The 26,782-nt window shown below is 36.7% G+C and overlaps 1 protein-coding gene across 5 annotated transcripts in view; it reads left to right on the plus strand.

The window, feature by feature from the left end:
• The window catches only part of trak1a (trafficking protein, kinesin binding 1a), a 57,296-nt gene that overhangs the window by 20,981 nt on the left and 9,533 nt on the right, over positions 1 to 26,782 (plus strand). For 4 of the 5 annotated variants that reach the window (XM_082150282.1, XM_082150283.1, XM_082150279.1 and 1 more), the window contains 11 exons: positions 10,943 to 11,019; positions 11,415 to 11,531; positions 17,558 to 17,658; positions 17,853 to 17,961; positions 19,062 to 19,140; positions 19,425 to 19,555; positions 20,646 to 20,720; positions 20,955 to 21,092; positions 23,127 to 23,203; positions 23,461 to 23,694; positions 24,945 to 25,276. In XM_082150282.1, the coding sequence (XP_082006408.1) occupies positions 10,969 to 11,019; positions 11,415 to 11,531; positions 17,558 to 17,658; positions 17,853 to 17,961; positions 19,062 to 19,140; positions 19,425 to 19,555; positions 20,646 to 20,720; positions 20,955 to 21,092; positions 23,127 to 23,203; positions 23,461 to 23,694; positions 24,945 to 25,276 (1,444 nt within the window). In that variant the 5' untranslated portion in view covers positions 10,943 to 10,968. Of the gene's footprint in view, positions 1 to 5,668; positions 6,361 to 10,942; positions 11,020 to 11,414; positions 11,532 to 17,557; positions 17,659 to 17,852; positions 17,962 to 19,061; positions 19,141 to 19,424; positions 19,556 to 20,645; positions 20,721 to 20,954; positions 21,093 to 23,126; positions 23,204 to 23,460; positions 23,695 to 24,944; positions 25,277 to 26,782 lie in introns of those variants that run through there. The other variant, XM_082150280.1, reaches the window with a different exon arrangement.

Below are 26,782 nucleotides of genomic sequence, written 5' to 3' on the forward strand. Positions count from 1 at the left end.
CATATGCAATGACTAAAAAAGTTTATACAGTGGGGTTCAAGTCCGATTTTTGTTGTTGTTGTTGTTTCAATTTGAGTGAAAAGTTTATTTGAAAAATGAACAAAATATCTTTTGCTTGAAAGACAGCACCACTCAAGCGGACATGAAATTCACAAATGTGTTCCACCTGATGAATGTTATCCAGCAATATTTTTCTGAGAAAGATCCAAAATAGCATCTTATCTACCTATCTACTCACACATCAATCCATCCATCCACCCACTCATCCATCCAGTTTCTTCCAACCATAGATGCATATGATACATCCATCCATTCATCCATCCATAAAGATGGATAAATAAAAACAGCAAGACATCAAATCAATACATCCGTTATCTATCAATTCAGTTAGCTATCTGTATATCCATCCACCCATCCATCCATCAGTTCCATCCATCCACCCAGTTCCATCATCCACCCAGTTCCATCCATCCATCCACCCAGTTCCATCCATCCACCCAGTTCCATCCACCCAGTTCCATCCATCCAGTTCCAGCCATCCACCCAGTTCCAGCCATCCATCCAGTTCCATCCATCCATCCATCCACCCAGTTCCATCCATCCATCCATCCAGTTCCATCCATCCAGTTCCATCCATCCAGTTCCATCCATCCACCCAGTTCCAGCCACCCATCCAGTTCCATCCATCCATCCACCCAGTTCCATTCATCAACCCAGTTCCATCCATTTGTTTAGCCATTTTCCATCCATCCATCCATTTTAGCCATTTGTCCATCCATCCATCCATTTGTTTAGCCACGTGACCGTCCATCCATCCATCAGTTTATCCGTCCGTCCGTCCGTCCGTCCGTCCGTCCATCCATCCACTTGTCCATCCATCCGTTCGTTCGTCCGTCTGTCCGTCCGTCCAAGTTTTACCCACAAAGTTTATTGAAAAGTGTTTCTTTTCAGCAGAACTGGCCAATAACATTTATTCACTTGTCTCAGTCTGAAAGCAGAAACACATAAGTTTATGACTGTCTGTATTCAGGTTTAAACCACATTCACACCCTAGTCAGTTATATCTGAATATTCATAGACATCATATCTCATTTGTCTGTTGTTCTTTCAAAACCCTTTTTAATATCACTGTGCACCTTATTTCCAAGCAGGGAAATGATTCTTTTCACACAGACATTTAGTCATGCTCTGCTCTTTTTAATCAACACTGTCTCTCGCTAATCTGAGATCAGCCATCGATGATGCGTTGACATTATGAAGTCTGTTTCACAAGCAGCTGGTTATATCACAGCACTGCACTCTGATCTAGATTTTCTGCATGTTTTATTGGTCTCTGTTGACTGATGGCCGCCTTATCCTTCCTTCCTTATAATACTTCTCCTTAGAATTGGAATGGTTACGTAATCCTGTGCATAAAACTGCTCTGTTTTGATCCCAGACATTTACTGTTATGTTGTGTCTCCATGCAGCGTATTATGCAAGTTCTGGTGTCAAGTTGTGCATATATGCAGTTTATTTGGTTTTCTGGTCTGTGATGGATTTTATGGATAGCTTTCAGTCTTGATTTTAACACATTGCCATCAACCAACCACAGAGATGGATCCCTTTAATCTAGTGTAAAGACAGTGATAAACAGTCCAGAAGTGCTAGATGGATGTGTACGTGTTTTCAAACACACTGACTGTTGTAGGCACTAAGACAGTGATATTAAAAGACCAAAAGAGCACTCCAAGCGGGTTTTGAACTTCTAAAACGTTTAATGTGATATAAAAGGATAGTTAAGCCCTCAGGCCATCCAAGATGTAGGAGTCTTTTTTTCTTCAGTTGACCAGTAAAGAGGATTTTTAGCTGAAACCCTGGTCCTTGGTGATTTATTATAATGCAAGTGAATGGCTACTGTCACTTTGAGAGTCAAAACAACATATAGGCCTGTGGGTTGACAGAATTAATACCCATGGCTCCTGACGATTCATTGAGGTCTTATGAAGCAAAACAATCAGTCTGTGCAAGAAACTGAATATTATTTACAACATTATTACCTGTAATCCACAGCCTTGGCAAGCGGTGTTAAGTGCGTTCATGGCAGTCTGGACATATGTGCAGGAGCAAACTCATACGTGAGCTGACGCTTTGTTTACAACAGAGACTTGCATGTTTTATTGTTCATCAAAGTTAGTTTTTTTTACTCTCCAAGTAGTGACGGTAGCCATTGACTTGCATTATACAAATCACCAAGCTCCAAGGTTTCAGCTAAAAATCTTCTTTTCCGGCAAACTGAAGAAAAAAAGACACCTACATCTTGGATGACCTGAGGGTGAGTAAATTAACAGCAAATTTTCATTTTTGGGTGAACTATCCCTTTAATACTAAGAAAGTACTGGTTAATATAAGGTAACTACATGGGTTAAGGTTGGGTTAGGGGTAGGTTCAGGGTTAGTACCTATTTATTACCCAGTTATTGTAACTACTATAATAAGTACATAGTATGTACATGGGGAACAGGACTGTAAAATAAAGTGCTACCCCAAATTCAGTATTCACCTTATTTTTTTAACAGTTCTTTCTTTCCCTGGGAATCAAACCCATGACTGTGCCGTTACTACGCCATGCTGTTTAAAGGGACATTGTGTAGGAATTTCTCCCATCTAGTGGTGAAATTGTATTTTGCATTCAAATGAATAATGCTCTCCAGCGCCTCACTTTTTCAAATGCGCGTTGCATCTACGGTAGCCGTTATGTACCTAAAAGCTATGACAGGATGTCTTATAATAGCACTTCGAGTTTTTCTTCGGGTGAACATGTTTGTTATTTAAAACAAACTGAAACTTGAAACAACGAAAAAAAGAATGTTACAGTATGAACTACTGACTGTCAAAAACATTAACTATGGTAATTAGTAGTAATGCCTTCTTTACTCGTTATATTTTTTGAAGTATGTGCATTGTTAGATATCATCATCATCATCAGAGCCTTCTCTAACGTTACTTTACTCAATAGCTGCTATTCATCAAAGAGCCTGTTTAACTTTTAACTATAAATGTTCGACTGTCTATATAATAAAGTACACAACCAAGCAATGAAAAAAAAGCTTGTAATTAAGACTGTAACATTGACTTACCTGTCGAGAAGAAAGCAGGCAACTTCAGGGTCTCTTTTGAAAGCTTTCTCCTGCATTAGCTATCCTGACAGTAACCCTTGTTTTTGTAATCTCCGGTCACGTTTCCTTTTACGATCTATTTTGGACTTTTTCGACGACGAGGACTCCTTATCCTGTGACTCATATGTATGTATGAATGAACGGTGTATAAATAACTGTGCAGTGCAGCCTTTTAAACTTGCCGCGGCAGTGACAAGCGCCTCTCACTGCTCTGCTCCTCCGCTTCTGCTGGCTTCAGTCACGTGACGCTGGCTCTGAACGAAACGCGTTGTGGAAACGCGTTGGCCTAGTACTTTTTGTCCCTCTCTGCTATTATAGTTTTTCAAGATGGCGGAACTACATGGAAGCCTCCGTGGACTTACCCGTCCCATGTATATAAAGATAATAAATTCTTCGTTTACGAGGATTAGTCTGAACATTGGCATAGGTATTTGTACACCATTGAGGGCATATTTATGAATAAAAATATAGATTTTAGATAATAAAATACCTAAAAAGCTACACATTGTCCCTTTAAGCTACAAGAAAGATGAATTTAATAAAACATACCATATACAGGCAAGCAAATTAACGAAATGCACAAAAGTTTCACGTTAAGCATTTTCCCATTGAAAACCATTATAAGATTTACATTTACATTTATTCATTTAGCTGACGCTTTTATCCAAAGCGACTTACAATTGCTATATATGTCAGAGGTCGCACGCCTCTGGAGCAACTAGGGGTTAAGTGTCTTGCTCAGGGACACATTGGTGTCTCACAGTGGATTTGAACCCGGGTCTCTCACACCAAAGGCATGTGTCTTATCCATTGCGCCACCACCACCCAGATAGATAACACTTAATGTGAAATTTAGCATGTTGCGATCATTTTCTGTGTTCATCTGCTTGTATTTATAATATGAATCATCAATAATGTGTATACTGAATTTGATCTTTTAATATCACGGTCTCTTATGTACATTAAGCCAGTTTAAGCGTTTATCATAAGTGCTTCAGAATGCTCTGCTGTTTTTACTAATATAAAAACTGCAGCGGTTGTTGAGTGTGGATCACAAGTGCCCGGATCTTGCAGTTTGTTTTGTGGAAATATGTGTGGCTTGAAAGAATATGTAGAATATAAGCTTTGTTTGTATGTAATTCTCAGTGTATGTGATGATATGATATGTTTGTGTTTAAAATGTACAGCTGGTGATACAGTATACTCAGGACTTTACTTTTTGTTGACCCACATTTGGTTCTCTATCACTCTCGCACAGCATATTGATTACTTTAGCAGGGGGAGCAGAATTCACACATACACACACACTGTCACACACACACACGCACACATTCTTTTTCATTCCCGTCTGACCTCCTTTGCATTTCCCACCCAGTCCCATTCTCTCTTTCACCTCCCCTCTAAAGTTTTCCCACCCCTTCACCATTTTCTGGCTCTTTTCTTGCTTTTCCATTTTCCCCTTCAGAGGAGTTGAAGCACAAAGGCTTAAGTTCACTCTAAAGAGAAACCCGCCTCCTTCACGGCCACAGCCATTGTACCATCACACAATTCCTGTCACGCTATTGTGTTTCCATTGGAATGAAGTCCGTCAGAAGGCCCACATTTGCAGGAATTTCTAGCAGAGATTGTATTGCAATTATAAGCAATTTGCATTCTGTCAATGTAACAAGAAAAATTTGTGATAACACAACACACCAAGGCATACTGAATTATTATTGTGTGATTCATGTGGCATTGCTAGACTAGGTGGAGTTGCACAAGTGTAGAAGTGCAGCTGCTATCAAACATCTCATGTCTTCACACTCCAGTTGTTGGAGTTTAAAGTCTATCACCATATAACGCTATCATGAACTAAAATGATTTAGCACGTTCCTAAGAAATGTTATTTAGCTTAGTTTTATGAGGCAAATTAACTAAGAATAATCAGCTTGGTCTGTGTTTATACATAAGTATTGTATATTAAAGATTCATGTAATGAATAAGGATTCATAAACACTTGTGCGTCTGTTAAGTTGTTCATACTGTATGTAAATGGTTTTAGTTTTAGAAGATGCCTATACATCAGTATTGCACATTTTAGTGTCTATACAAAGAAAGTCAATGTAAGTGTGGCAGAATCACAGTTTACATAAAATACTTATGAATACTCATGAGTGAGATTTACATTTAAATAGTTGTAGGATTGGTAATTGAGTAAATCTAACAAAACATGGTCACAATTTATACCAAATTCAAAAGAAAGAAATTTGTGTGTGTGTGTGTGTGTGTGTGTGTGTGTGTGTGTGTGTGTGTGTGTGTGTGTGTGTGTGTGTGTGTGTGTGTGTGTGTGTGTGTGTGTGTGTGTGTGTGTGTGTGTGTGTGTGTGTGTGTGTGTGTGTGTGTGTGTGTGTGTGTGTGTGTGTGTGTGTGTGTGTGTGTGTGTGTGTGTGTGTGTGTGTGTGTGTGTGTGTGTGTGTGTATATATATATAATATTAGTAACAGGTGTGTCATTTTGTCCCTGGTGTTTTTACTTTGTTTCCTGTTGTGTCAAATGTCCTGTTTGCCTTCTCTATGGCGATGTGAAATCTTTTCATCAGGGAATATGAACAGGCCCCGCCCACACAACAGGTGTAGTCAAACACAACTCAGTCACGCCTTGATAAGTTGCGAAGGTGCGTCAGTGGAAAGTACCATTCAGTCCTATGCAGAAGGAGGGCGGGAGTCGCATTTCCTTTCAAGTTTGAATAATCTTGACATAAAACCTTATGCAATCTGTTAATTGTTTTCATTCATAAGCCTTTCAATCCTATACATGAATGCATGCAGATCTGCAAAAATGTAGTCGTTCTTTTCTTCCTACTTTAGTGACACCTCACCTGCTGTTTCTTATCTGAATGGTAGCGCCGAGCATTGAGTCTCCTGTATCAGGTGTGTGTCAGTCAGAGACCATGTATCTGATCTTTGAGGTCATATGTCCAGCCCAACATCCCAGTCTCACTCATGGCTGTGTACCTGAGACGACTGGGCCAGTCTGGGCGTAACTAGCCCAGTGACAGCATGGCATTGCCTTTTGATTGCTCTAATGAGGAGTACTTTGAGTTTGACTCCTCTTCAGAGATACTGGAAATATCTACCTCATCTTACTTAAACTCAAACAGGGCTGCTACTGATGATGAGGATGATGATGGTGGTGAAGATGCAGAGCCGTATACTCTGGAGCAAGGTACAGTACCTGTGCCCTTTGACAGTTTGATCCTTGTAAATGTTAAACGTCAGTGTGCTATTAAAGAGACGGACTGTCAGAGTAACTCAATGGCTTTCAAGAATGTTTGGATCTCAGAATAAGACAATCTAAACAGGTTTTTCCATCCTTGGTTGGTGATGACATACTTAGTTAGGACTTTTAAAATGTACACATCAGATTCCCCTTCTTATTGGGTTTCTTCTTTTCTCTGCCCAGATATAATCACTATTTGTTGCCTATTTCATGTTATTTGACATGAGCGTAAACACACAGCCTGTCATTTGTGTTAGAACATCTTTGTTAGTGTCAGTGCTGTAAGGAAATCAGTGAGTTACTCAGTTTGAATCATGTACTGTAGCTTCATTGTATTAATCATAAAGTCTCAGGAAGAAGTATTCAAATGTGATTAAGCTTTTATTATGACTAATTAAGGTTATATGCTGCTTGGGTTTATTATAAAAGTGCACTGTCTCAGAGCTTTTCATAAGGTTGATCATGTCAACTCTGCACAGACTGTCCTCATAGTGGTACAACATGCATGCCAGCATGCACTGCACGTACTGTATGCCATTATATAACTATTGTAATGATTGACATTTTCACTTTTTTGCTTTAAGACTGCCCTGCTTTTAATATCATTAGACAACATTTTATTCAGATTTTGAAATGTCAATATTAATTTTTTTTTCCCTCACACTTGTGTAAGGGTATGTTTATTGTTTGTCACTGTACTACTGTGCTACATAAACTGATCTGTTTATGTCATGAAAATTTACTTTGGTGTTGAAAATAATAATAATGGTAATGATAATTATTATGATTATTTGTAATTGACAATAGTAATAAATATCAATAGCACAATCTGAATTGTAGTAAGTGTAAATAAATGTACTATTTATAAATAATACATTTATTTATGAAAGACTTGACATTTTAAAATTTCAGGAATTCCTATGTTATTCTGCTATTTTATTGCTATTTTGTCAGTAATTTTTTTCTATTTTATTTATATGTATCTATACATGTAATTATAGGCAGTGTTACATTTTACAGTCACCCCAGATCAACCTGAGGCTGGTGTACTGTACACAGACACCCTAATAATAATTACAATAATTGAATTCTTGTATGCATGCATGCATACATGCATACATACATGCATACATGCATGCACACATACATACATACACACACACACACACACACACACACACACACACACACACACACACAGGAAAAGCAAATGCATTTATAACTCTCTAACTAACACTACATTTATAATGCATTATATATACAGTTGCAATTAAAAATAAAATTATATTTCTGTATGTTCACGAGTGCAAACTGACTTTTATTGGAGGTTATTTCAGGACAAAGAAAGTCACCTTTTATTAACACACTAAACAAGATGTTCAGGAGATTTTAATGCCTGGCTGTGTTCTTTGTGTCCAGTTTACACTATGGGAATAATTGTCTCTGTGCATTGGGAGTTGATCTGATGGCAGGTCATTGTGTACGGTTGGTCTGAGTTTGTTGTTCTGTCTGGTGTTGAGCGTCATGGTACCGGGGTAATTGAAGTAAATCTCTACATGCTGGTGAATGGAAAAATTAGTTTGAAACACACTGTCCTGGGAGCTTAGACCAGCACTGTGAATAGTCTAACTTGATCTTAGATGAGTGTAAATAAACCTTGCTAAGCAGATTCATTCCTTGTGATGACCATTGAACCGTGAAAGGTACATAATGTGATCTCCTTCAAATGTTGCGTGAGATATATGGGATCTATTATTATGTAATTATATTATTTAGGCTATATATTTTGTTCAGTGAGGTGTTGAGATGTATAACTTTTTAGTAATAACAACAACATGCCATAGCCCATATACATTGTCAGTCAAAAGATTGAACACCCCTGCTCATTCTTAATTATGACTAATTTTGCATAATTTAGACTATGGTTATTTTTTATTACATCGCTTTCTTCAAAAAAGCCAACATTTAAAAAGTATTGATGAAAATAAATATAATTTTTGTAAAGAAATTCATTGGCGTTTAAATTGTCGAACAATTTTTTTATGTGTTATGCCGCACAACTGTTTTGAACATTAATATTAAAAATACACGTTTAATGAGCACCAAATTAGCAGCTGAAAATTCAGTTTTGCCATCACAGGAATAAATTACATTTTAAAACTTTAAGAGTTACTTTAAAATGTAATTTATTACAGCAGCACTGTATTTTTACTTCTGACAAAAAAAAATCTTATTAACAAATTTTGTGTGTAGTGTATATTTTATTGCTAACATTTATGTTTTATTTAACTACTTCCAAACATTTAAGCTTAAAACCTTTAGATCAAAAGGTATCTAAAATCAGAAAAAAACACAAATTTAGTCCAACTTGTCAACTTTTAAGTGGTAGGGTATAAAAATCCATTGTTCTTCCTTCTTATCTGGTATTTAATGCAGTTAAAGCTTCTGTTAAGGAAGATAGATGAATGATTTTTAACGTTAGGTTTTTTTATTATTGATTTTGGTGGTTGAACATTTATTAAATGCCGATCTGTTTAGGACTTTGTTCTGTATTATTTGTGACCAGGACAACAGTGGTTCTCAAGTTAATCTGAGAATAATATCACTCCAGCAACAAGATTGGGTGGGTTTGTTAGGTTTACCATTGGGCCGTATCCTATTAGCCATTGTTGTCGTGTGACTCACAGTTCTAAGTTTAACCTACAGTACTGAAAGCTTGTGTAGGTCCTAAATAAATATTGTTAACCATGATCAAATAATGACACTGAATGTTCTCTGTTATATAGAGTTGATTGTTTCAGGAGAAGAAAAACAGTACAGAGCTGATATATTTGAATGTTTCTGTGGTTTTATAGCTAGGTGTTGCTGGCAGGTCAATATCTGTGTGTTGGATACAGCTGCTGGTAGAGTCTGTGCTCTCTCTCTGCTGTGTGTGACGCAGATGGAAATGTCTGCTTTGCATTTGATTCTTTAACATCACACTTAACTCGAAGAGTAGTTGTGTCGCTTCTGAACCGTTGGAAGCATTATCATGCTGTCTAGTGCCATAGATGGCCTTCCCACCAGCAGTACAGCAATTATGGAAATGTAGTGTTTATCGTGCTAATGAAAGTGTTTCATTGTTAAAAACCTTCTTCTAGTGCCATAGATGGCCTTCCCACCAGCAGTACAGCAATTATGGAAATGTAGTGTTTATCGTGCTAATGAAAGTGTTTCATTGTTAAAAACCTTCTTCTATTACAGCTTAAATATTATAAATGATTAATATACTATAAATTCAGCCATTCCCCTAAAAGTGTAAACTCTGTGGCCTTTTTTCCCCATCCATTTGCGTGAGTTTAGAGTTTAGACACACTGTTTGTGGATACATTTTTTATAATAATTTTTTTATTATTATTATAATTATTATTTATTTATTTTTGTTATAGTGGAACAGAAATGAGACACTGCAGCTTTAAAATGTTGATATAATGAAAAAAAACTATGGTTCCATTACGCATATATTTGTTTTAAAACGATTTATATTGCTCAGTGTTATCTGTAAAATTGGTTATTTCGTCATTGGACCTGATACACTGTATATATTGCATGATAAGATTTAATAGGGTGTAAGAATATTATATTGTGGTAATTATGCTTTGCTTCAAACAGACAGGCAGAGAGGATCTGCTGGATGTGACTACAATAAATCCACTGAGCTTATTTATAAGCTGAAATATGCTGACCTGTTGATAGTGAGAAAATATGATGGTGATAATAGTTGTGTTTTATCTGGGATTGGAGATGTTTTCCTGGAGAAGAGATCTATTGCAGCAAAAATTTGATTCTGGAAGAAAATTAGTTAGACCATGTAAACTATATGAACTGTAAAAGAACAAAAACATCTGTTTAATGTTAGTCTCAGAGCATATTGAGGTACATCAAATTATAAACCATTATTTTATCATTTTATATCACTTTTTTATATCACTGATTTTGGAATCAATGCAAAGAGAATCAGAATCGTGTGTCATCCACTGTGTAAAAGAAGTGTACTTAATTGTATTGAATGTGCACTTGTAGTGTACTTGCAGAAAACATGAATGAAATAAAAGGCCACTTAAGTGTACTTTAAGTATATTCCATGACTGTTTCTTAACACATTTAAGTACACTTTTAAAAAACTGTTCAGCAAAAATGTCAAATCAATATTTTTATTAAGTACATTTTAAATAATGTATTAATATTTTATTGAACTTCAAAGAAGTACACTTATTTTGATGTGTTGTCTAACTTACACACACACACACACACACACACACACACAAAATATCAAAATAAATACAGGGCTCTATTATGATGCCGGACGAGCCCCCATTTTTTTCTAAGTATGCTCAAGTATACTTTTTCACAAGGGAGCATGTATGTAAAAAGCATGTAGGCACCTCGTATGTTACATAATGATACTTTTGTGTTTTAAATACAATGTAGCTTTAACTTAGAAATGTTTACTTTGAGTTTGTCATTTTTCATTTCTCTGTTTCCACAGTTCTATGTGCTGATCGAGTGGGCCAGATGACTAAGACATATAATGACATAGATGCTGTTACACGTCTCCTGGAGGAGGTAAGCTGTGTGAAGTGGGAGTAAACATATTTTTTTTTAAATAGGGTGGAGAGTTTTTTTAAAAAGCATGTCTCACATGTGATGTAGGTCTTACAATGTACCAAAATAGTCAATGATTACATAAGTATGATGCAAATCTTGCGTTCCTGCACTGGGTGACATTTCCATATGTTTTTGTGACATTATAATTATTGTGAGCTAGATGTAATATATGGGATATTAAGGAACTATATTTTAATCCATACATCGCTACACTTTTGACAGTGGACGTATTTTGCCTGCAAAATGTTGCATACATTTTGCTAATGTGACTGCACATTAGGAAAGCGTTTAATAGTGTAAAGTGAATGTGAATTAAACAGAAACTTATGCCATCACTCTATATGTCATTTCAGAAAGAGCGTGATTTGGAGTTGGCGGCACGTATTGGACAGTCTCTGCTGAAAAAGAACAAAACCCTCAGTGAGAGGAATACCTTTCTGGAGGAGCAGGTGGATCACATACGAGAAGAGGTAAGATGAGAAAATGGAAAGGTGAAACAAGCCTGCTGGCTAATGTCAACCTTTTTTTTTTCTTTGTTTGTTTTTGCTGTTTGAAGATGACTGCACCTGTTTTAAATGAACATAACCATGAATTTAAAACGAATGTGTGTATTGTCTCGTTGTTAAAATGCTTCATCCTATCTGAACTATGGAAATTTAGTGCCACTTGTGGTGCAGAAATTACACAAGAAAAATTGTTCCATCAGTACCAGATTAGGGGTTTTCAGCTAATAGCAGAACCCTTTGTGGTGTTAAATAGAACAATTTTTAAAAGGTTCCATAAAGAATCATGCTTTGAAAATGCTTTATAAAACGTTAATGGTGTTATAAAAAACTGTTAAATAATGGTTTAATGTCTTTAATGTAAATATTATATATATATATATATATATATATATATATAAATATTTAAATTACCATCTTCTTTAATAGTGCAGTCTAAAATAGATTTCACCTAAAAACATTGTCCTAAAAAAGAACTGTCCTAACCAGACACAATGTCATGTGATAAAAGGTATCTTTTTCATGTTAATCAGAGTTTTTTCCTAACTAGCCGCTATGACGATACGTGGAGAGTGACAGCGGACTCTATTTTAGAAACTGTTTCTATTCCTGCAACTCTCGACTCTCTAACCATTAGGCCATGACTGCCCTACAATCCTAATTCACCTCAGATCTTGAAAATAAATTAAAGGGTTAGTTCACCCAAAAATGAAAATTCTGTCAGTAATTACTCACCCTCATGTTGTTCCAACCCCGTAAGACTTTCGTTCATCTTCAGAACACAAATTAAGATATTTTTGATGAAATCTGAGAGCTGGATCTCTCCTCATAGGCTTCTATGGGATCGAAACTTGCCGGCCCAGAAAAGTTAGTAAAGACATCGTTAAAATAGAATTTACGTAGTGTAACAGCTAGGGATGGGACTTTTTCTCGACAAAACGACCGACATTCGACACATGCTCCACTCGACAAAAAAAATAGAGTGTCGACATGTCGAGGGGGCGGGGCTTATGGGATTTCCAAATTACATTTTTTTTTTTTTTGGCTTTTAATTTATTACATTTCCTATTCAAATACACATCATAAAGTGCCACTTTTCCCATAATGAAATAAAACATTTTAAATAAAACAATACATTTTTTTCGAAATGGGATCGCCACTTGACCGTTGACCGTGTGTGTGTGTGTGTGTGTGTGTGTGTGTGTGTGTGTGTGTGTGTGTGTGTGTGTGTGTGTGTGTGTGTGTGTGTGTGTGTGTGTGTGTGTGTGTGTGTGTGTGTGTGTGTGTGTGTGTGTGTGTGTGAGAGTGACAGGCGACAGAGTCTACATGGCGGCAGCGGCAAATAACAGGAGCAAGGTGTGGGGGAGTTTTAGCAAAATTAATGATAAGATAGTGAGGTGCAAATTGTGCGGCAAAGATTATGCGTTCCACACATCCACGTCAGGGATGCCAGCGGAAAGAGTGTTTTCAGCCGCGGGACTGGTCGTGAGTAGACTCCGCAGTCGCCTTCTACCCAAACATGTGGATATGCTTCTGTTCTTAAACAAAAATTAGGCCTAAATGGTAAGATACCTATTGGTATATTTTATTTTCACTGCTGATTTGTTATGTGGAGTTGATGGTATTATGCTGTAGGGGTGGGCAAAAAAATCGATTCACATATGAATCGCGATTCAAACGTTACCGATTTAAAATCGATTCATAGAATTCCAAAAATCGATTCTTGTTTTTTTTTTTTTTTTTTTTTTTTTTTTTTTTTAAATATACATTTTTTGGTATTGTCCTGAAATGAGTTTAGCTTGCCATTCCCATAGATGGCGCTGCATCGAATTCACACTTACGCCTGCACACTCTTGTCATAGCCAAAAGAAGAAGTGCAGCAGAAGCGAAGCGGAGCAGAAGGAAGGCTGGCTGGCTGGCTTTGTGGCGTGTCTGTTTTTATTTCGGCTCCCATGTTAACAGGTTAGAGCTTGCACACAGCCTGCGTGACACGCGCGTCTCAGGTGTGGCCCGAGTCGTGCGGAAAACGTGTACATGCTAGAAATAGAACCAACGCCTATTTTTCTCGCGACACGCAAGCGTGTTGGAAGCGTTTCCAGGCAAAATAGAATGTTTATATGTCATTTTGACACGAATATTCATATTAATAAATGACATTTTGATGTTTGAAAGTCTAGGTTTTGACATAAATGCAGATATAATGTAGGCTTATTGTATTTTTTTTTTTTTTTTTTTTTTTTAAATTGCACCTGTCAATACAGAACGAAATATTCTGTAGCCTATTTTGCCGTCAATAGCCTACTCCTTAAACTACATTTAGCAGTGTTGTTTGTTTAATCTGACTACAGCACTTTAAAGCTAAATGTAAAAAAAAAAAAAAAAAAAATTTAAGTTTTAATTTAAACTTGAATTAAATGTATTCGAAAGCTTGGCACTTTGCACTGTTTAGTTGCAAAAGTTTTTATGAAGACAAAGTAATATCAAACTTCATTTAATTTGTTATTTATTTTCTTTTAAATTGTATGTCTACTGCAATCACACAGGAAAAAGTCAACTACATTTACATACTGTGAATCGTTTTTTGAATCGAGAATCGTTTTTGAATCGAAAATCGATTTTGAATCGAATCTTGAGACTAAAAATCGGTATCGAATCGAATCGTGAAATTTTCTGAATCGTGCACCCCTATTATGCTGCCTCCTTTTCTGTGGTTTAAAAAAAAATGGGCACGCTGTTTTCAATTTTAATTGTTGCTTATTTTCACGTTTGATAAGCATGTTAATGTTATATAATGATAATATAGAGTGTTATTTTTTTCATTCGGAAAACTATCTTGTTTAGGCTACATCATGCACAGAGCTAATTAACTAATGGACAGGCCGTTTTATTTCTGTAAATTCCGAACGGCAAAAAGTAGCCTACGTCTTATGTGTTTGTAAGGCTGTTGAATAAACATTTTAAATTAGCCTACTCTCTCTCTCGTTTTTATTATTACCGCTTCAATGGTCAAAATTTGACACTAGAGCCATGTTTTTGAGACTAGAATAAACTAGTACAACAATGTAGAATATTTTCCACCCTCCGCATTGCTGCTGCTCTTTAAAAAAAGAAAGAAAAAAAAGGCAGACAATCCGACAAAAAGTCGACACATGGGCCTCGACAGTCGATTTCCCAAATCCCGTGTCGTTCCCATCCCTAGTAACAGCGCAGCGCTTCTGTATTGTATGTCACCATGTAGGCTCACTATTGGCCGACGCTGGTCGTGTGTGATGCGTGAGCCTACCGGGTGACGTACAACACAGAAGCGCTGCGCTGTTACACTACGTGAATTCACTCAGGCCCACAGAAGAAAATAAATAGTTCAATAAAGTCGTTATTTTAGCTTTTTTTGCACACAAAAAGTATTCTCATCGCTTAAACTTATGGCCACTGACTACGTTTACATGCAGCCAATAACCCGTTCAAAACCGGAATATTAGCAATAACCCGGTCGCGCATGGCCATGTAAACACCGGCAAAAACCCGAATATGCTCATATCCCGGTTTTTAAAAACCCGAATATTAGGGGTGGGCAAAAAAATCGATTCACATATGAATCGCGATTCAAAATCGATTCATAGAATTCCAAAAATCGATTCTTGTTTTTTTATTTTTTTTATTTTTATTTTTTTAAATATATATTTTTTTGTATTGTCCTGAAATGAGTTTAGCTTGCCATTCCCATAGATGGCGCTGCATCGAATTCACACTTACGCCTGCACACTCTTGTCATAGCCAAAAGAAGAAGTGCAGCAGAAGCTTCTTTCTTATACTGTCTATGAGCAGAAGCGGAGCAGAAGGAAGTCTGGCTGGCTGGCTGGCTGGCTGGCTGGCTGGCTGGCTGGCTGTGTGGCGTGTCTGTTTTTATTTCGGCTCCCATGTTAACAGGTTAGAGCTTGCACACAGCCTGCGTGACACGCGTGTCTCAGGTGTGGCCCGAGTCGTGCGGAAAACGCGTGCATGCTAGAATAGAACCGACGCTAATTTTTCTCGCGACACACAAGCGTGTTGGAAGCGTTTTCAGAAAAAATAGAATGTTTATATGTCATTTTGACAATTACATTTACATTTAGCTGACACGAATATTCATATTAATATTAATAAATGACATTTTGATGTTTGAAAGTCTAGGTTTTGACATAAATGCAGATATAATGTAGGCTTATTGTATTTTTTTATCGATTTTCAAAAATGGCACCTGTCAATACAGAACGAAATAATTCTGTAGCCTATTTTGCCGTCAATAGCTTACTCCTTAAACTACATTTAGCAGTATTTTTTGTTTGATCTGACTACAGCACTTTAAAGCTAAATGTAAAAAAAAAAAAAAAAAAGTTTTAATTTAAACTTGAATTAAATGTATTCGAAAGCTGGCCAAAGCTTGGCACTTTGCACTGTTTAGTTGCAAAGTTTTTATGAAGACAAAGTTCAAACTTCATTTAATTTGTTATTTATTTTCTTTTAAATTGTATGTCTACTGCAATCACAAAGGAAAAAGTCAACTACATTTACATACTGTGAATCGTTTTTTGAATCGAGAATCGTTTTTGAATCGAAAATCGTTTTTGAATCGAATCTTGAGACTAAAAATCGGTATCGAATCGTGAAATTTTCTGAATCGTGCACCCCTACCGAATATGATCCCTGGGGTACCCCTTTTCTAACCCGAATATTTGGTCATGTAAACGCATATCGGCATATCCCCATCAAAAGGAACATTGATTTGTGTTCTGCGCATGTTCTATTCGCAAGGAATCTTGGTCTTTTGAGTAGAGACGGCGCATACAAAAACCCACGTGCAGTATACCGGAAGTAAACAAGAAGTAGAAATAAACATGGCGAGACGCAGCACAGCACCACACTTTTGGAGCGAGGAGGAAAGCGCAAACAAAGGCGATCGCTATCTGCCCCGAACTATTCATTATCCGCGTGCTGCTGCTGCTGTTGTTGTTGTCTCTGGATACAGGAAGAAGAATCGGAAATGACGCATATTGCGTCTTAAGGTTGTCCGTACGTCCAGACGCTAACCGTGCATCGCCGTTTACATCGGGATATTGCCAATTGATTACAAATTCCATGTATACAGGAGTAACTCTCTCTGCTCACGCATGTAAACGGGTTATTCCGAATGTTTCAGAAACCCAAATAGTGACCTTAACCCGACCATAACCCGAATATTGACAGCTTGTAAACGTAGTCACTGTAGTCACTTGGACTATTTTAACGATGTCTTTACTAACTTTTCTGGGCCGGCAGATGCAATTACCTTGCAGCCTATTAAGGAGTGAGACAGCTCTCAGATTTAATCCAAAATATCTTAATTTGTGTTCTGAAGATGAACGAAAGTCTTACGGGGTTGGAACAACTTGAGGGTGAGTAATTACTGACAGAATTTTCATTTTTGGGTGAACTAACCCTTTAAAGGAAGCAAAAATGTTCAAACTGTGGACCCAGTGTGAACAAACAAGTGTAACCCATGTCAGAAATTGTTTCAGCCACTCAGTACCTATTTTTAATGTTAAAAGGGTGTACTATTTATGAATTTGATTATGTACTTACTCATTTGTTTCGAGTGCAGTGCGCTTGCAGAGAGAGCCCGCCTACTCTCTTTTCTTACTGGCTGTGATTGATTGATTTTGTAGTGTCTCGTAGTCATGTCGCATCTGGTCTGGACGGACAAATTGCTTGTCGCTGGAATCTTATCGCATCGCGTCTGGTTAGGACACAGTGTAACACAAATCATGTCAACATAAAATGGTTCTTCAAGATAAAAGTTTTTGAAAGAGAACTGTTACTATGTGCAAAGAACCTTTTAAAGACCATCTTTTTTTAATAGTGCTGTATAAAATGTATTTGATCTAAAACATCTTATACTGCAGAACAAAATGACAGACTTGATTTGAGTCCACAGTTGTTGTTGCGAGCATACAGCGAGTTTGTATGTGTGCATGCAGGTGTCTCAGCTGCGTCATGATCTCTCAATGAAGGATGAACTCCTGCAGTTCTACACAAATGCTGCTGAGGAGAGTGATGGAGAGTCTGCTTCTACCACACCGTGAGTCCATATATTAGACAACCTATTAACTTGATACTTGTGCCATGGGTATGATTGATACCTCAAATTATATGGATACTATTATTTTCTATTTTTGCCTGACAAATGTACAAATCTAGCTAAGTATATTTTTGTCAGTGAGGATATTTCTGTGTACTGAAGGAGGCACATCAGTCTGTGGTTTTTCTTTGCAGTATTCGCAGAAATGACTCGTCTTTCACGCTCCCAGATTACCTCCCTCTGGATTCACTGCAGAAGAAACTCAAGGACCTGGAGGAAGAGAACATCAGCCTGCGATCAGAGGTGAGAGAGTGACCTCAGTATTCACATTCTTGCACCGCTCATATCAGTGTTTTGCATTATATTATTAAAAACAGCCTCCAATCAAACTTTTCAGGGTTCTAGGCATATCACATTTCCAAGACAAACACAATACTGTATGTACCCAACTTCATTCTCAGATAAAGACATTTGAGTGTTATCTGTGTGCTTTAGTAAAATAAGAACTGCAATACCTTTATAATAAACTCTATACTAACATCCACTTAGATATGTGAGAAAGGGAAAGGAAAAGTACATCTTTAATATATATATATATATATATTTAAAAGGAAAATATTTCATGCTGTCTTGTCTTTCAGTTAATATGTGGTCATAATAATTGTATAATAATTATATTAAAAAACAGCTTTAGATTATAGAATTATAAAGTAAATTCAAACGAAATTCACACACTGCATCAATTAGGGTTAGAAGAACCGTTGCCAAACGAATTGCATGCTAGAAAAATAATAATCAATGCAATAAATCCAAACATCAACTTTTTTTGGGGCCGTGTAGTGTATATTCAAAAAAATTATCATATATAGTATAAATGCAGTACTATATCATAATACGCAGCATGTCGTTATCTTGAAATAAAATTTTGGTCGTATCACCTTTTATCACCCACCTTGTAGCTCTTTCTCACTGTATTCCCCCCCTCACTGTAACTGTATATCTGCAGTGACGTGTGTCGGGCATCTGACCCCAGTAGACAGGTGGAATTCCACGCCTCACTGACTATGAAATCTACATCCACACCCACACAAGACCTATTCACACCCAAACATTTTAGAAAGTGAACCCAAATCTGAAGACATCACTGTATAACATTTCGCAGTGTATGTGATCCCCATTAAACTGGACCGTGACATGAAAACAAAAAGCTTGTGTAACAGAGTTAGATGGCAACTCCATAGCTTTGCCTGTTGCTGTAGATTATATTCTTCCTAGATTGTATCTACAATATGGGCACTTAAGACCTGTTCCTCTGACAAGTACCTTAAAACAAAAGAGCAGCCATGTAAAATGATACCTCCATTGTTTATTCAGATCGTTGTTTATTGTGTGTTTGTTTATAGGCAAATCACTTGGAGACAGAGACCATCTCGTATGAAGAAAAAGAACAACAGCTTGTAAATGATTGTGTTAAAGAGCTCAGTGAGTAGATCCATCTGTTACACCATCAAAGATCACATTCCCTACCAGTGTAAACTGATATTACAACCCATCCTGTACTAGTTAAATTCATGTATGCTATACATTACCTTATTGTTCCACTCTTGTAGTATCACAGTGCGGTTATTAAAATCATGGACTGCAGATACCATTGGGTTAGTCTACTGTATAACTTGCCTTTAATGGGGATTAGGGACGTTTTGTGTTTACCAAAGGTGTATTTGAATGTGGCGTCTTACACATGAAGTGTATCTCTTCACCCTTAGGAGATGCTAACATACAGCTCTCCAGCATTGCGGAAGAGCTGGCTAAGAAAACAGAGGATGCCTCTCGCCAGCAAGAGGAAATCACACACCTCCTCTCTCAGATCGTGGACCTGCAGAAAAAGGCCAAATCTGTGAGTTCTCCTCACTATAGCCAGTATACATGATTAATACATGGTTTCCTGGAATACTTGCTTCTGATTGTTCAGTTGCTGCATCCTGCAGGCACCCTTTTCACATTTCTAGATTAGGAACACAGTGGTCAACTATACAGCATGGTAAAGTTCTATAGAATGCAACAGTGCCCTCCCCCTTTTTCAGCGGCGCTGGTTCCCGAAGTTTTTTTTTTTCATAAATCTTTCCCATAGGGATTTAAAAATAGTCTAGGAGGTGGATCACGACACTACAAACTTTGAATTGAAGCAAAAATGTTTTTAAAAACAAGAAAAAGACAAAGGTACAAGACTGTATTCTTAATGGTTTTAAGGGCAAAAAGGGCAAACAGGACAGGGCAAATTAGCGTGAGAGCACAATTCCAAAAAAGCACAGAAAGTTCTGTTCATGATCTACTGACGACCCGCAAATTAAAGACCACAGACACAGCTGGATATTTCCATATGACCATGGTTTTAAGACTTTTTTTTTAGGCGTAAATAATGGCGCAAATACCAGTAAATTGACTAGAGCAAACCTTGGTAAATCCCCTTGCATAATTAATTTGATTAAAGGCATTTTAATAACTGACTAATAACATTTTCATTGCCATTAAAGTGAAATTACTAAACCTAGGAGCCTGATAAAATGCTCATTTAAAAGAAAACATGTCAGACGGACTCAGAGGTTTTTGCATCTGAACTCTTCATATATAATCAGATCAACTCGATTACATCATTCACAGTGCTTCTTAGGAGTGGGCAGAGCTAAAGAGCTATTTTAGAGCTTGGTTTTTTTTTTTTTTACTTTCTGATTAGTGTAATTTTCTGCACCAACAGCATCATGGGTAATGTAGTTTTTCACCAGAAATTTCAATGTTAAACACAATTATTTTAAAAATAAGCTGAATTAAAGCTGTTGTGTTCTGTGTTTATACATAATATGAAATGTGTTCATGAAATGCAATCTTGTTTTCTATAAAAGTTTTCTAATTGGATCTCATTTCATTTAGCTTGTACTGTCAGTTATAAGCAGCACACTTATTCATGTGAAATGTTGGTTATTTTTCAGTATGCAGTAGAAAATGAAGAGCTCACACAGCACCTGGGAGCTGCTAAAGACGCCCAAAGAGCACTAACAGCAGAGGTAACATGCACACACACAATGTGTACCAATGTACCACATCTCTACCAGCATATTCGCAAACTGTAATTCAACTTAAACAGTACCATTTAACAATTAATAATAATAAAAAAAAATAGATGTGAATTATTTTATTTGAATTGAATCCATGATATATGACTGATTAAATTATTTTTACTGCTATTTTTACCTGCTATAAGTCTCTTTATCTCAGTCTTTATCGGTTTCTTTCTCTAGCTGAGGGAGCTGGAGGATAAGTATGCTGAGTGTATGGAGATGCTTCATGAAGCTCAGGAGGAACTGAAGAACTTCAGAAATAAAACGCTGCCTCTCAGTACACCGCGACGATTCCACTCACTCGGCCTGTTCCCCATGGTGAGAAACAGAAAACAAGAAAAAAGAACATTGTTATTTTATTAAAATTTGTATTCTTTCGTATATCGATTTTTCGAAACATATCGATACTGAAATACCTGAAACGCTTCCAATACTCGTTTCTCGCAGAATAGATACACGATACCAGCTGCGCTTTCTCGCTCTCCCATCTCTCTGACAGCGAGTTGATCATGCACAAACCCACCTCCCCTCACTCACTCGTTTGTGTTACACTTCGTTGGTGTTACAGAGCTTGAATTTCGGCTTGGGATTCCACGTATTGTGCATAATTTTCCTGCTGATTTTGTGCTCGGTTAAAGTTGCCTTGAGTTCTTTTTCGCTGCTTATTTCGCTGCTTATTTCGCTTAAACAGTCAAACAGCCAGCAAATATACCAAATAGCTACGCTATATAAATGTAACGAATTATTATTATTATTATTATTATTAAACACACACAAAATAAAATGTCAAAATGCCGGTCTTGGCGAGTATTCACGTAAACACAGTCAGATATGTTTTAAGTGAATGTATACAGTTGAGAAAGACGCATGTGTAACAGTATAATGAATCCTCACGTCAGGTCTTAAAGTGACAGCAGCCTAATCTACTGCTGCTCACATATTTATGTGTCAACGTTAACGGATGCAATTCATTCAAAATCCTTAACGCGTTAAAATAATTTAACGCAAATAAATTACTGAAGCATGTGAAATTGCATCATTAACGTCATTTACGTCACGCAGTTAGATGATCTTAGAAGTCAGGAGTTTATCACACTGAGCATCTACAGTGGCTCAAGCACCTGTAACCCTGATTGGTGGAAATTTCTATTCTAACCCTTTAACCCGAGCTCTGTCATATTCTGTGATTGTTTCTGAAGCGCGAGTCCTCACGCATCACACTGTGTGAAATACAGACTGAACGGAACGTCAAAACATCCCTGCATGGCCAGATGATAGGCAAACTTCGTTTCTCGGCTGGATAAAGCAAACCAGCGTCTCGCTAGTAAAGTTTTGATGGATGAGGATTGTAATTAAGGTAAAGATGATTGCGTTGACGTACAGGACTTGTACAGTAAGCACGTGTGAGTCCATTATATTGATGCGTAAACAAACCGTGTATGTGCTCTCTCGACGCACTGATCGAACATTGTATTTATGCACAGACACATTTCAATACATTAACTTTGTTTCCACACACATTCAGGATAATGTTTTGATTCGTCATGTGTATGTCGCTTTGTTTAGTAATTCTTAGTGGATCCAGACATATCAAGGCAGTTGGTTTAGGTTTGCAGCTGGTTCGGGATTGCAGCTTGACTTGTCTAAACTATAAAGAGGCTCTTTGCTGTTGCACTGTACACATACTATACAGTGTGAATTCTAAAACGTTTTTACCAGTAAGGTTTTTTTTATGGGTGCTTTGGTGTGCGCAAATTTGTAAATTATATGGAATCCTTATATATCCATTTTTAAAAAGACCTAAATTTACCTTGAAAGGCTTGCAAAAAATTGTTTTGTGAGAATCACCTGGTTCACTTTGCTGGATATAACAAATTATGACAAAATAAATGTTTTAAACGTGTTGCACACTTATCATGAAATTAAGCATAAACCATTTATTAAACAATTTAACCTATTGACAGCCATTATATATATATATATAATATATATATGTATATTCACCTAATTGTAGTCAGACAAAGACTCACAAACGCATACTAGTGTCCTGCTTACTATATATATATATATATATATACACATAAAAATACACATAAAAATACAAATAATCATTTTTATTTCCAAGATTAGGTCATGTTACATCCCCGAATGAAAATAGTTTTCATGAAATAGTTGTCAGTATACAGTGTGTCCTACACAGTAAGCAGGACACTAGTATGCGTTTGTGAGTCTTTGTCTGACTACAAATATGTGAACATTCTAAAAAATAAATACACAAATAATGATAGATAAATACATACACTATCACTTTTATTCCCCTGGCTAACGGTGTGTTTGTGCTGTGTGTAACAGGACTCTTTAGCTGCTGAAATTGAAGGCACCATGAGGAAAGAGATTGAGATGTCTGATCCAGACGTAGAGGAACAAAGGTATGTTTGTGTCATTTCCTGTGTCCTGCCTGTATGTCTCATATTAAGTTATGAATTTGCATGCAGAGTCAAATTTAGATTAATATAATATATATATGTGTATATTTAAAATACAAATCATAGTACTGCATGTTTAAAATGTTTTCCTGTAACATTTTCATCAGCTTAGTTTGTAGTTTCAAGTCCTCCAAGGGTGACATTGTAATCCGTCTAATCTGCTTAAATGGGAAAAAGTGATTGTCTTCACTTTTTTTCAGGTTGCACCCAAAACGTGTCTTCGAGACGGTGCGTAACATCAACCAGACGGTTCGGCAACGCTCCATGGGCCCGTCCCCTATGAACATCCCAGGGTCCAATATGACGTCCTGTATAAACTCCAGGCGTTCTAGTTGTCTGAGCACGCCCCGATCGAGCATGTACGGAGGGGACGGGGTTGAAATGGACAACCGCACTAACAGTATGCTTCTGGAAACCCACTCACCTCAAGATGGGTAAGAGCATCAAACACGATTTTCCACCATACGTTTTTGAAGCATATGATAGAAATGTGTTGTGCATGTTTACTTAACTATAGTTTGGGGACAAATTTGTCCCCATATGTGAGCGAAATCTAGCAAAATCTGTCAGTAAGATTAAAAAGAAGTGTCTTATGCTCATCAGTGCTGCATTTATTTGATCGAAAATATAGTAAAAGCAGAAATATTGAGAAATATTACAAATGTAAGAACAGCATTTAATGTATGTGAAATAAAATCTTAGAAGTCCTTTTTATCAATTTACTGCGTCCTTGATAAATAAAAATATTAACTTCCTAAAAAAAAACAAAAACGTACTGACCCCAAACTTTTGACATTTTGTTGAGTATATACAATACCTGTAAAGTTTGGAATAGTTCAGATTTAATAATTGATAATAACTGAGCACCAGATCAGCAGATTAGATTGATTTCTGAAGGATCATGTTACACTAAAGACTGGAGAAATGATGCTGATAATATTTCAAAATTTTTACTGTTTTTACTGTATTTTGTTGTTTTCATAAGTTACTTTTAATTTAAGGTTTAGGTTAGTCTATGGGTGTCTCTAGTAACTATAACTAATATGTTGGTTATTGATTCATCTTTGAAAACACTAATAATTGAATAACACTGTTCAATGTAATTTTTTGTAAATCTTAAAATAAATATATTTTTTTATATACTGTAGGTTATAATATTGTGACCCCAAAATTCACTTTTAGCACTTAAAAGTTGACTTTAGTGTAACTTAAGTTTCCTATTTAAAAAAAGTATTAAATAGTGTCAAAATATAATTATATTAAATTATAAATGTAATTTACATTATACATTGCCATTATACTGTAACTTGAAAATAATTATCGGCTGTGTTGATAAAAAAATTTTTTTAAAAAGATTGATTCTATTTATATTAAAACAATAGAAGTTGTTACATTTAGGTAAATAATAATGTGTGTGTGGAGGTTTTTCATTACACTCTTAAAAATAAAGGTTCCTTATTGGCTTCTATGGTTCCATGAAGAACTTTTAACATTTATCGAATATTTTCATTGCACAAAAGGTTTTTAAGTGTGGGAAAAAAGGTTCATTAGGGGATACCAAAATGATTCTTCTATGGCTAAAACCACAAAAAAAACAACCTTTGGAACCTTTATTTTTTTATGAGATTAGTTGACATTGGACCACATTGTATTGAGGTTATTTTTCCTGTAATATTTGTTCCAGCTCTAATGACTCCAACAGAAAGCCTGGCACGCCTGGCACACCCGGCTCCCAGGACCTGGAGGCGGCACTGCGTCGCCTTTCCCTTCGACGGGACAACTACCTTAGCGAGCGGCGTTTCTTTGAGGAGGAGCGAGAGCGTAAACTCAACGCCCTGGCAGTAGAGAAAAGCGAATTGTACGAGGACAGAGATGTTGGTAGTGGCAGTGAAGACGGCGGTCCTCTTACTCCTGCAGAAAGCATCATGTCTCTGGGCACCCTGCACTCGGTTTACTCCATCTACAGCGCCCGATCCTACCTGCCCGAGAAACTCCAGATCGTCAAGCCTCTGGAAGGTGACCGAGCCAAATCCAGGCCTTTCACCCTCTCACTGTTTGATGCTCTGTGGGCATTAATGCACCACAGTGCTGAGGATCTGTCTACACAACACTCCTTCTTTTTCAGACACACACAGCCCCGCTGCTGGTTTGAGATATAGGCCACGCACACACTACAGTTCAATTTGGTTGTCAGTTCACCTTTTAGTGCTTTATCCTGTTCTGTATTGTTCTGAGTTCAGTCATTTATGGGAGTGGCAAGCAAGAATGTCTACAAGTTGTTACAATTTGGGTCATTCCTACAGTTTGGTGGATTTTATGTTCCCATGAAACAATACGGCATATTTTACACAAAATATTAATTAACTTAAACACCACATGGTTTTTCATGCATAGATGTACCCCAATTAACACAACTTCATAATGATTAGTACCAAAGAATAATTCAAATAATTTTATATACTGCATTCCCATCTCCCCAAACATGTTTTCTCAACTTTTTGTGCACTTATACTCTTTGACATACAATATAATTTATTGTGATGCATATCTTTAAGCTCTGTTGCTAGAAGTGACATCATTACTTGGAGGGAAAGCAACTCCAAGAAAAAGTACGAATCGGTCATAAACTTTTCACTTTTTTCCTAATTCTTAGCTGACTTATCTAATAGCATAAAACATAGCATGTCCACTCTGTGTCAATTTATACTGGACATGAAACACTTTTTTTTAATAGATTTATATTATATTATATTATATTATATTATAAATATCTTCTGCTTGCATGCTCTTTCTTGGCGAGTAATGGCCTTTATTAGCTTAAAACGTCCACCCTGTTACACATTGTGTTGTAAATATGTAATGTAACGGGCTGAACAAGTTCCATAGAATGTGAAACGTAAATATTTGATCTGGGTTATTAGGTTATACTAGCCTAAGATTGACCCCAGTGCGTTTTTTTTTAATGATAGACAGACATTTTCTCCCTCTGACAAGACTGAAAAATAATTGAATATTAAAAATGTTTTCAACAAACCTGCTCAGTCCAAAATCCACTGTAGGAATGACCCACTTACTAAAATGCTATGCATTATGCTGAACTGAACAACTAGTTGTTAATGATGTATTTAAACGCACGTAAGACTCTCTTCTGCATGTATGGAGCAAAAAACAACAACAAAAAACCAGGAAAATAGGTATGAGCCATAACTAATTTGTGTTGCCAGATCTTGTTAGAAATAACAGCAAACAAGAACAAGCACATTGTAAGCCAAAATAAATCAAAATCCTTCAAATTGAAAATATAATTAACCATTCATTTTGCACCTTCCCAGTTTAATAAATCCATAAATTTGATAGCTTTATGAGCCAAGCCCCAAAACGCTTATAATAAGTGGACATGTCAACACTTGTAGAACATAATAACGTTGATGCCGAATGCGTTGCTATGGTTACCGCGGTGTCAATCATTGCAATTTCGGGAGGGAGTCGTGTTCAGTACACACATGGATCAATTAGAGGATT

The sequence above is a fragment of the Leuciscus leuciscus genome (assembly GCF_965113295.1).
Source record: "Leuciscus leuciscus genome assembly, chromosome: 20".
Lineage (NCBI taxonomy): Eukaryota > Metazoa > Chordata > Actinopteri > Cypriniformes > Leuciscidae > Leuciscus > Leuciscus leuciscus.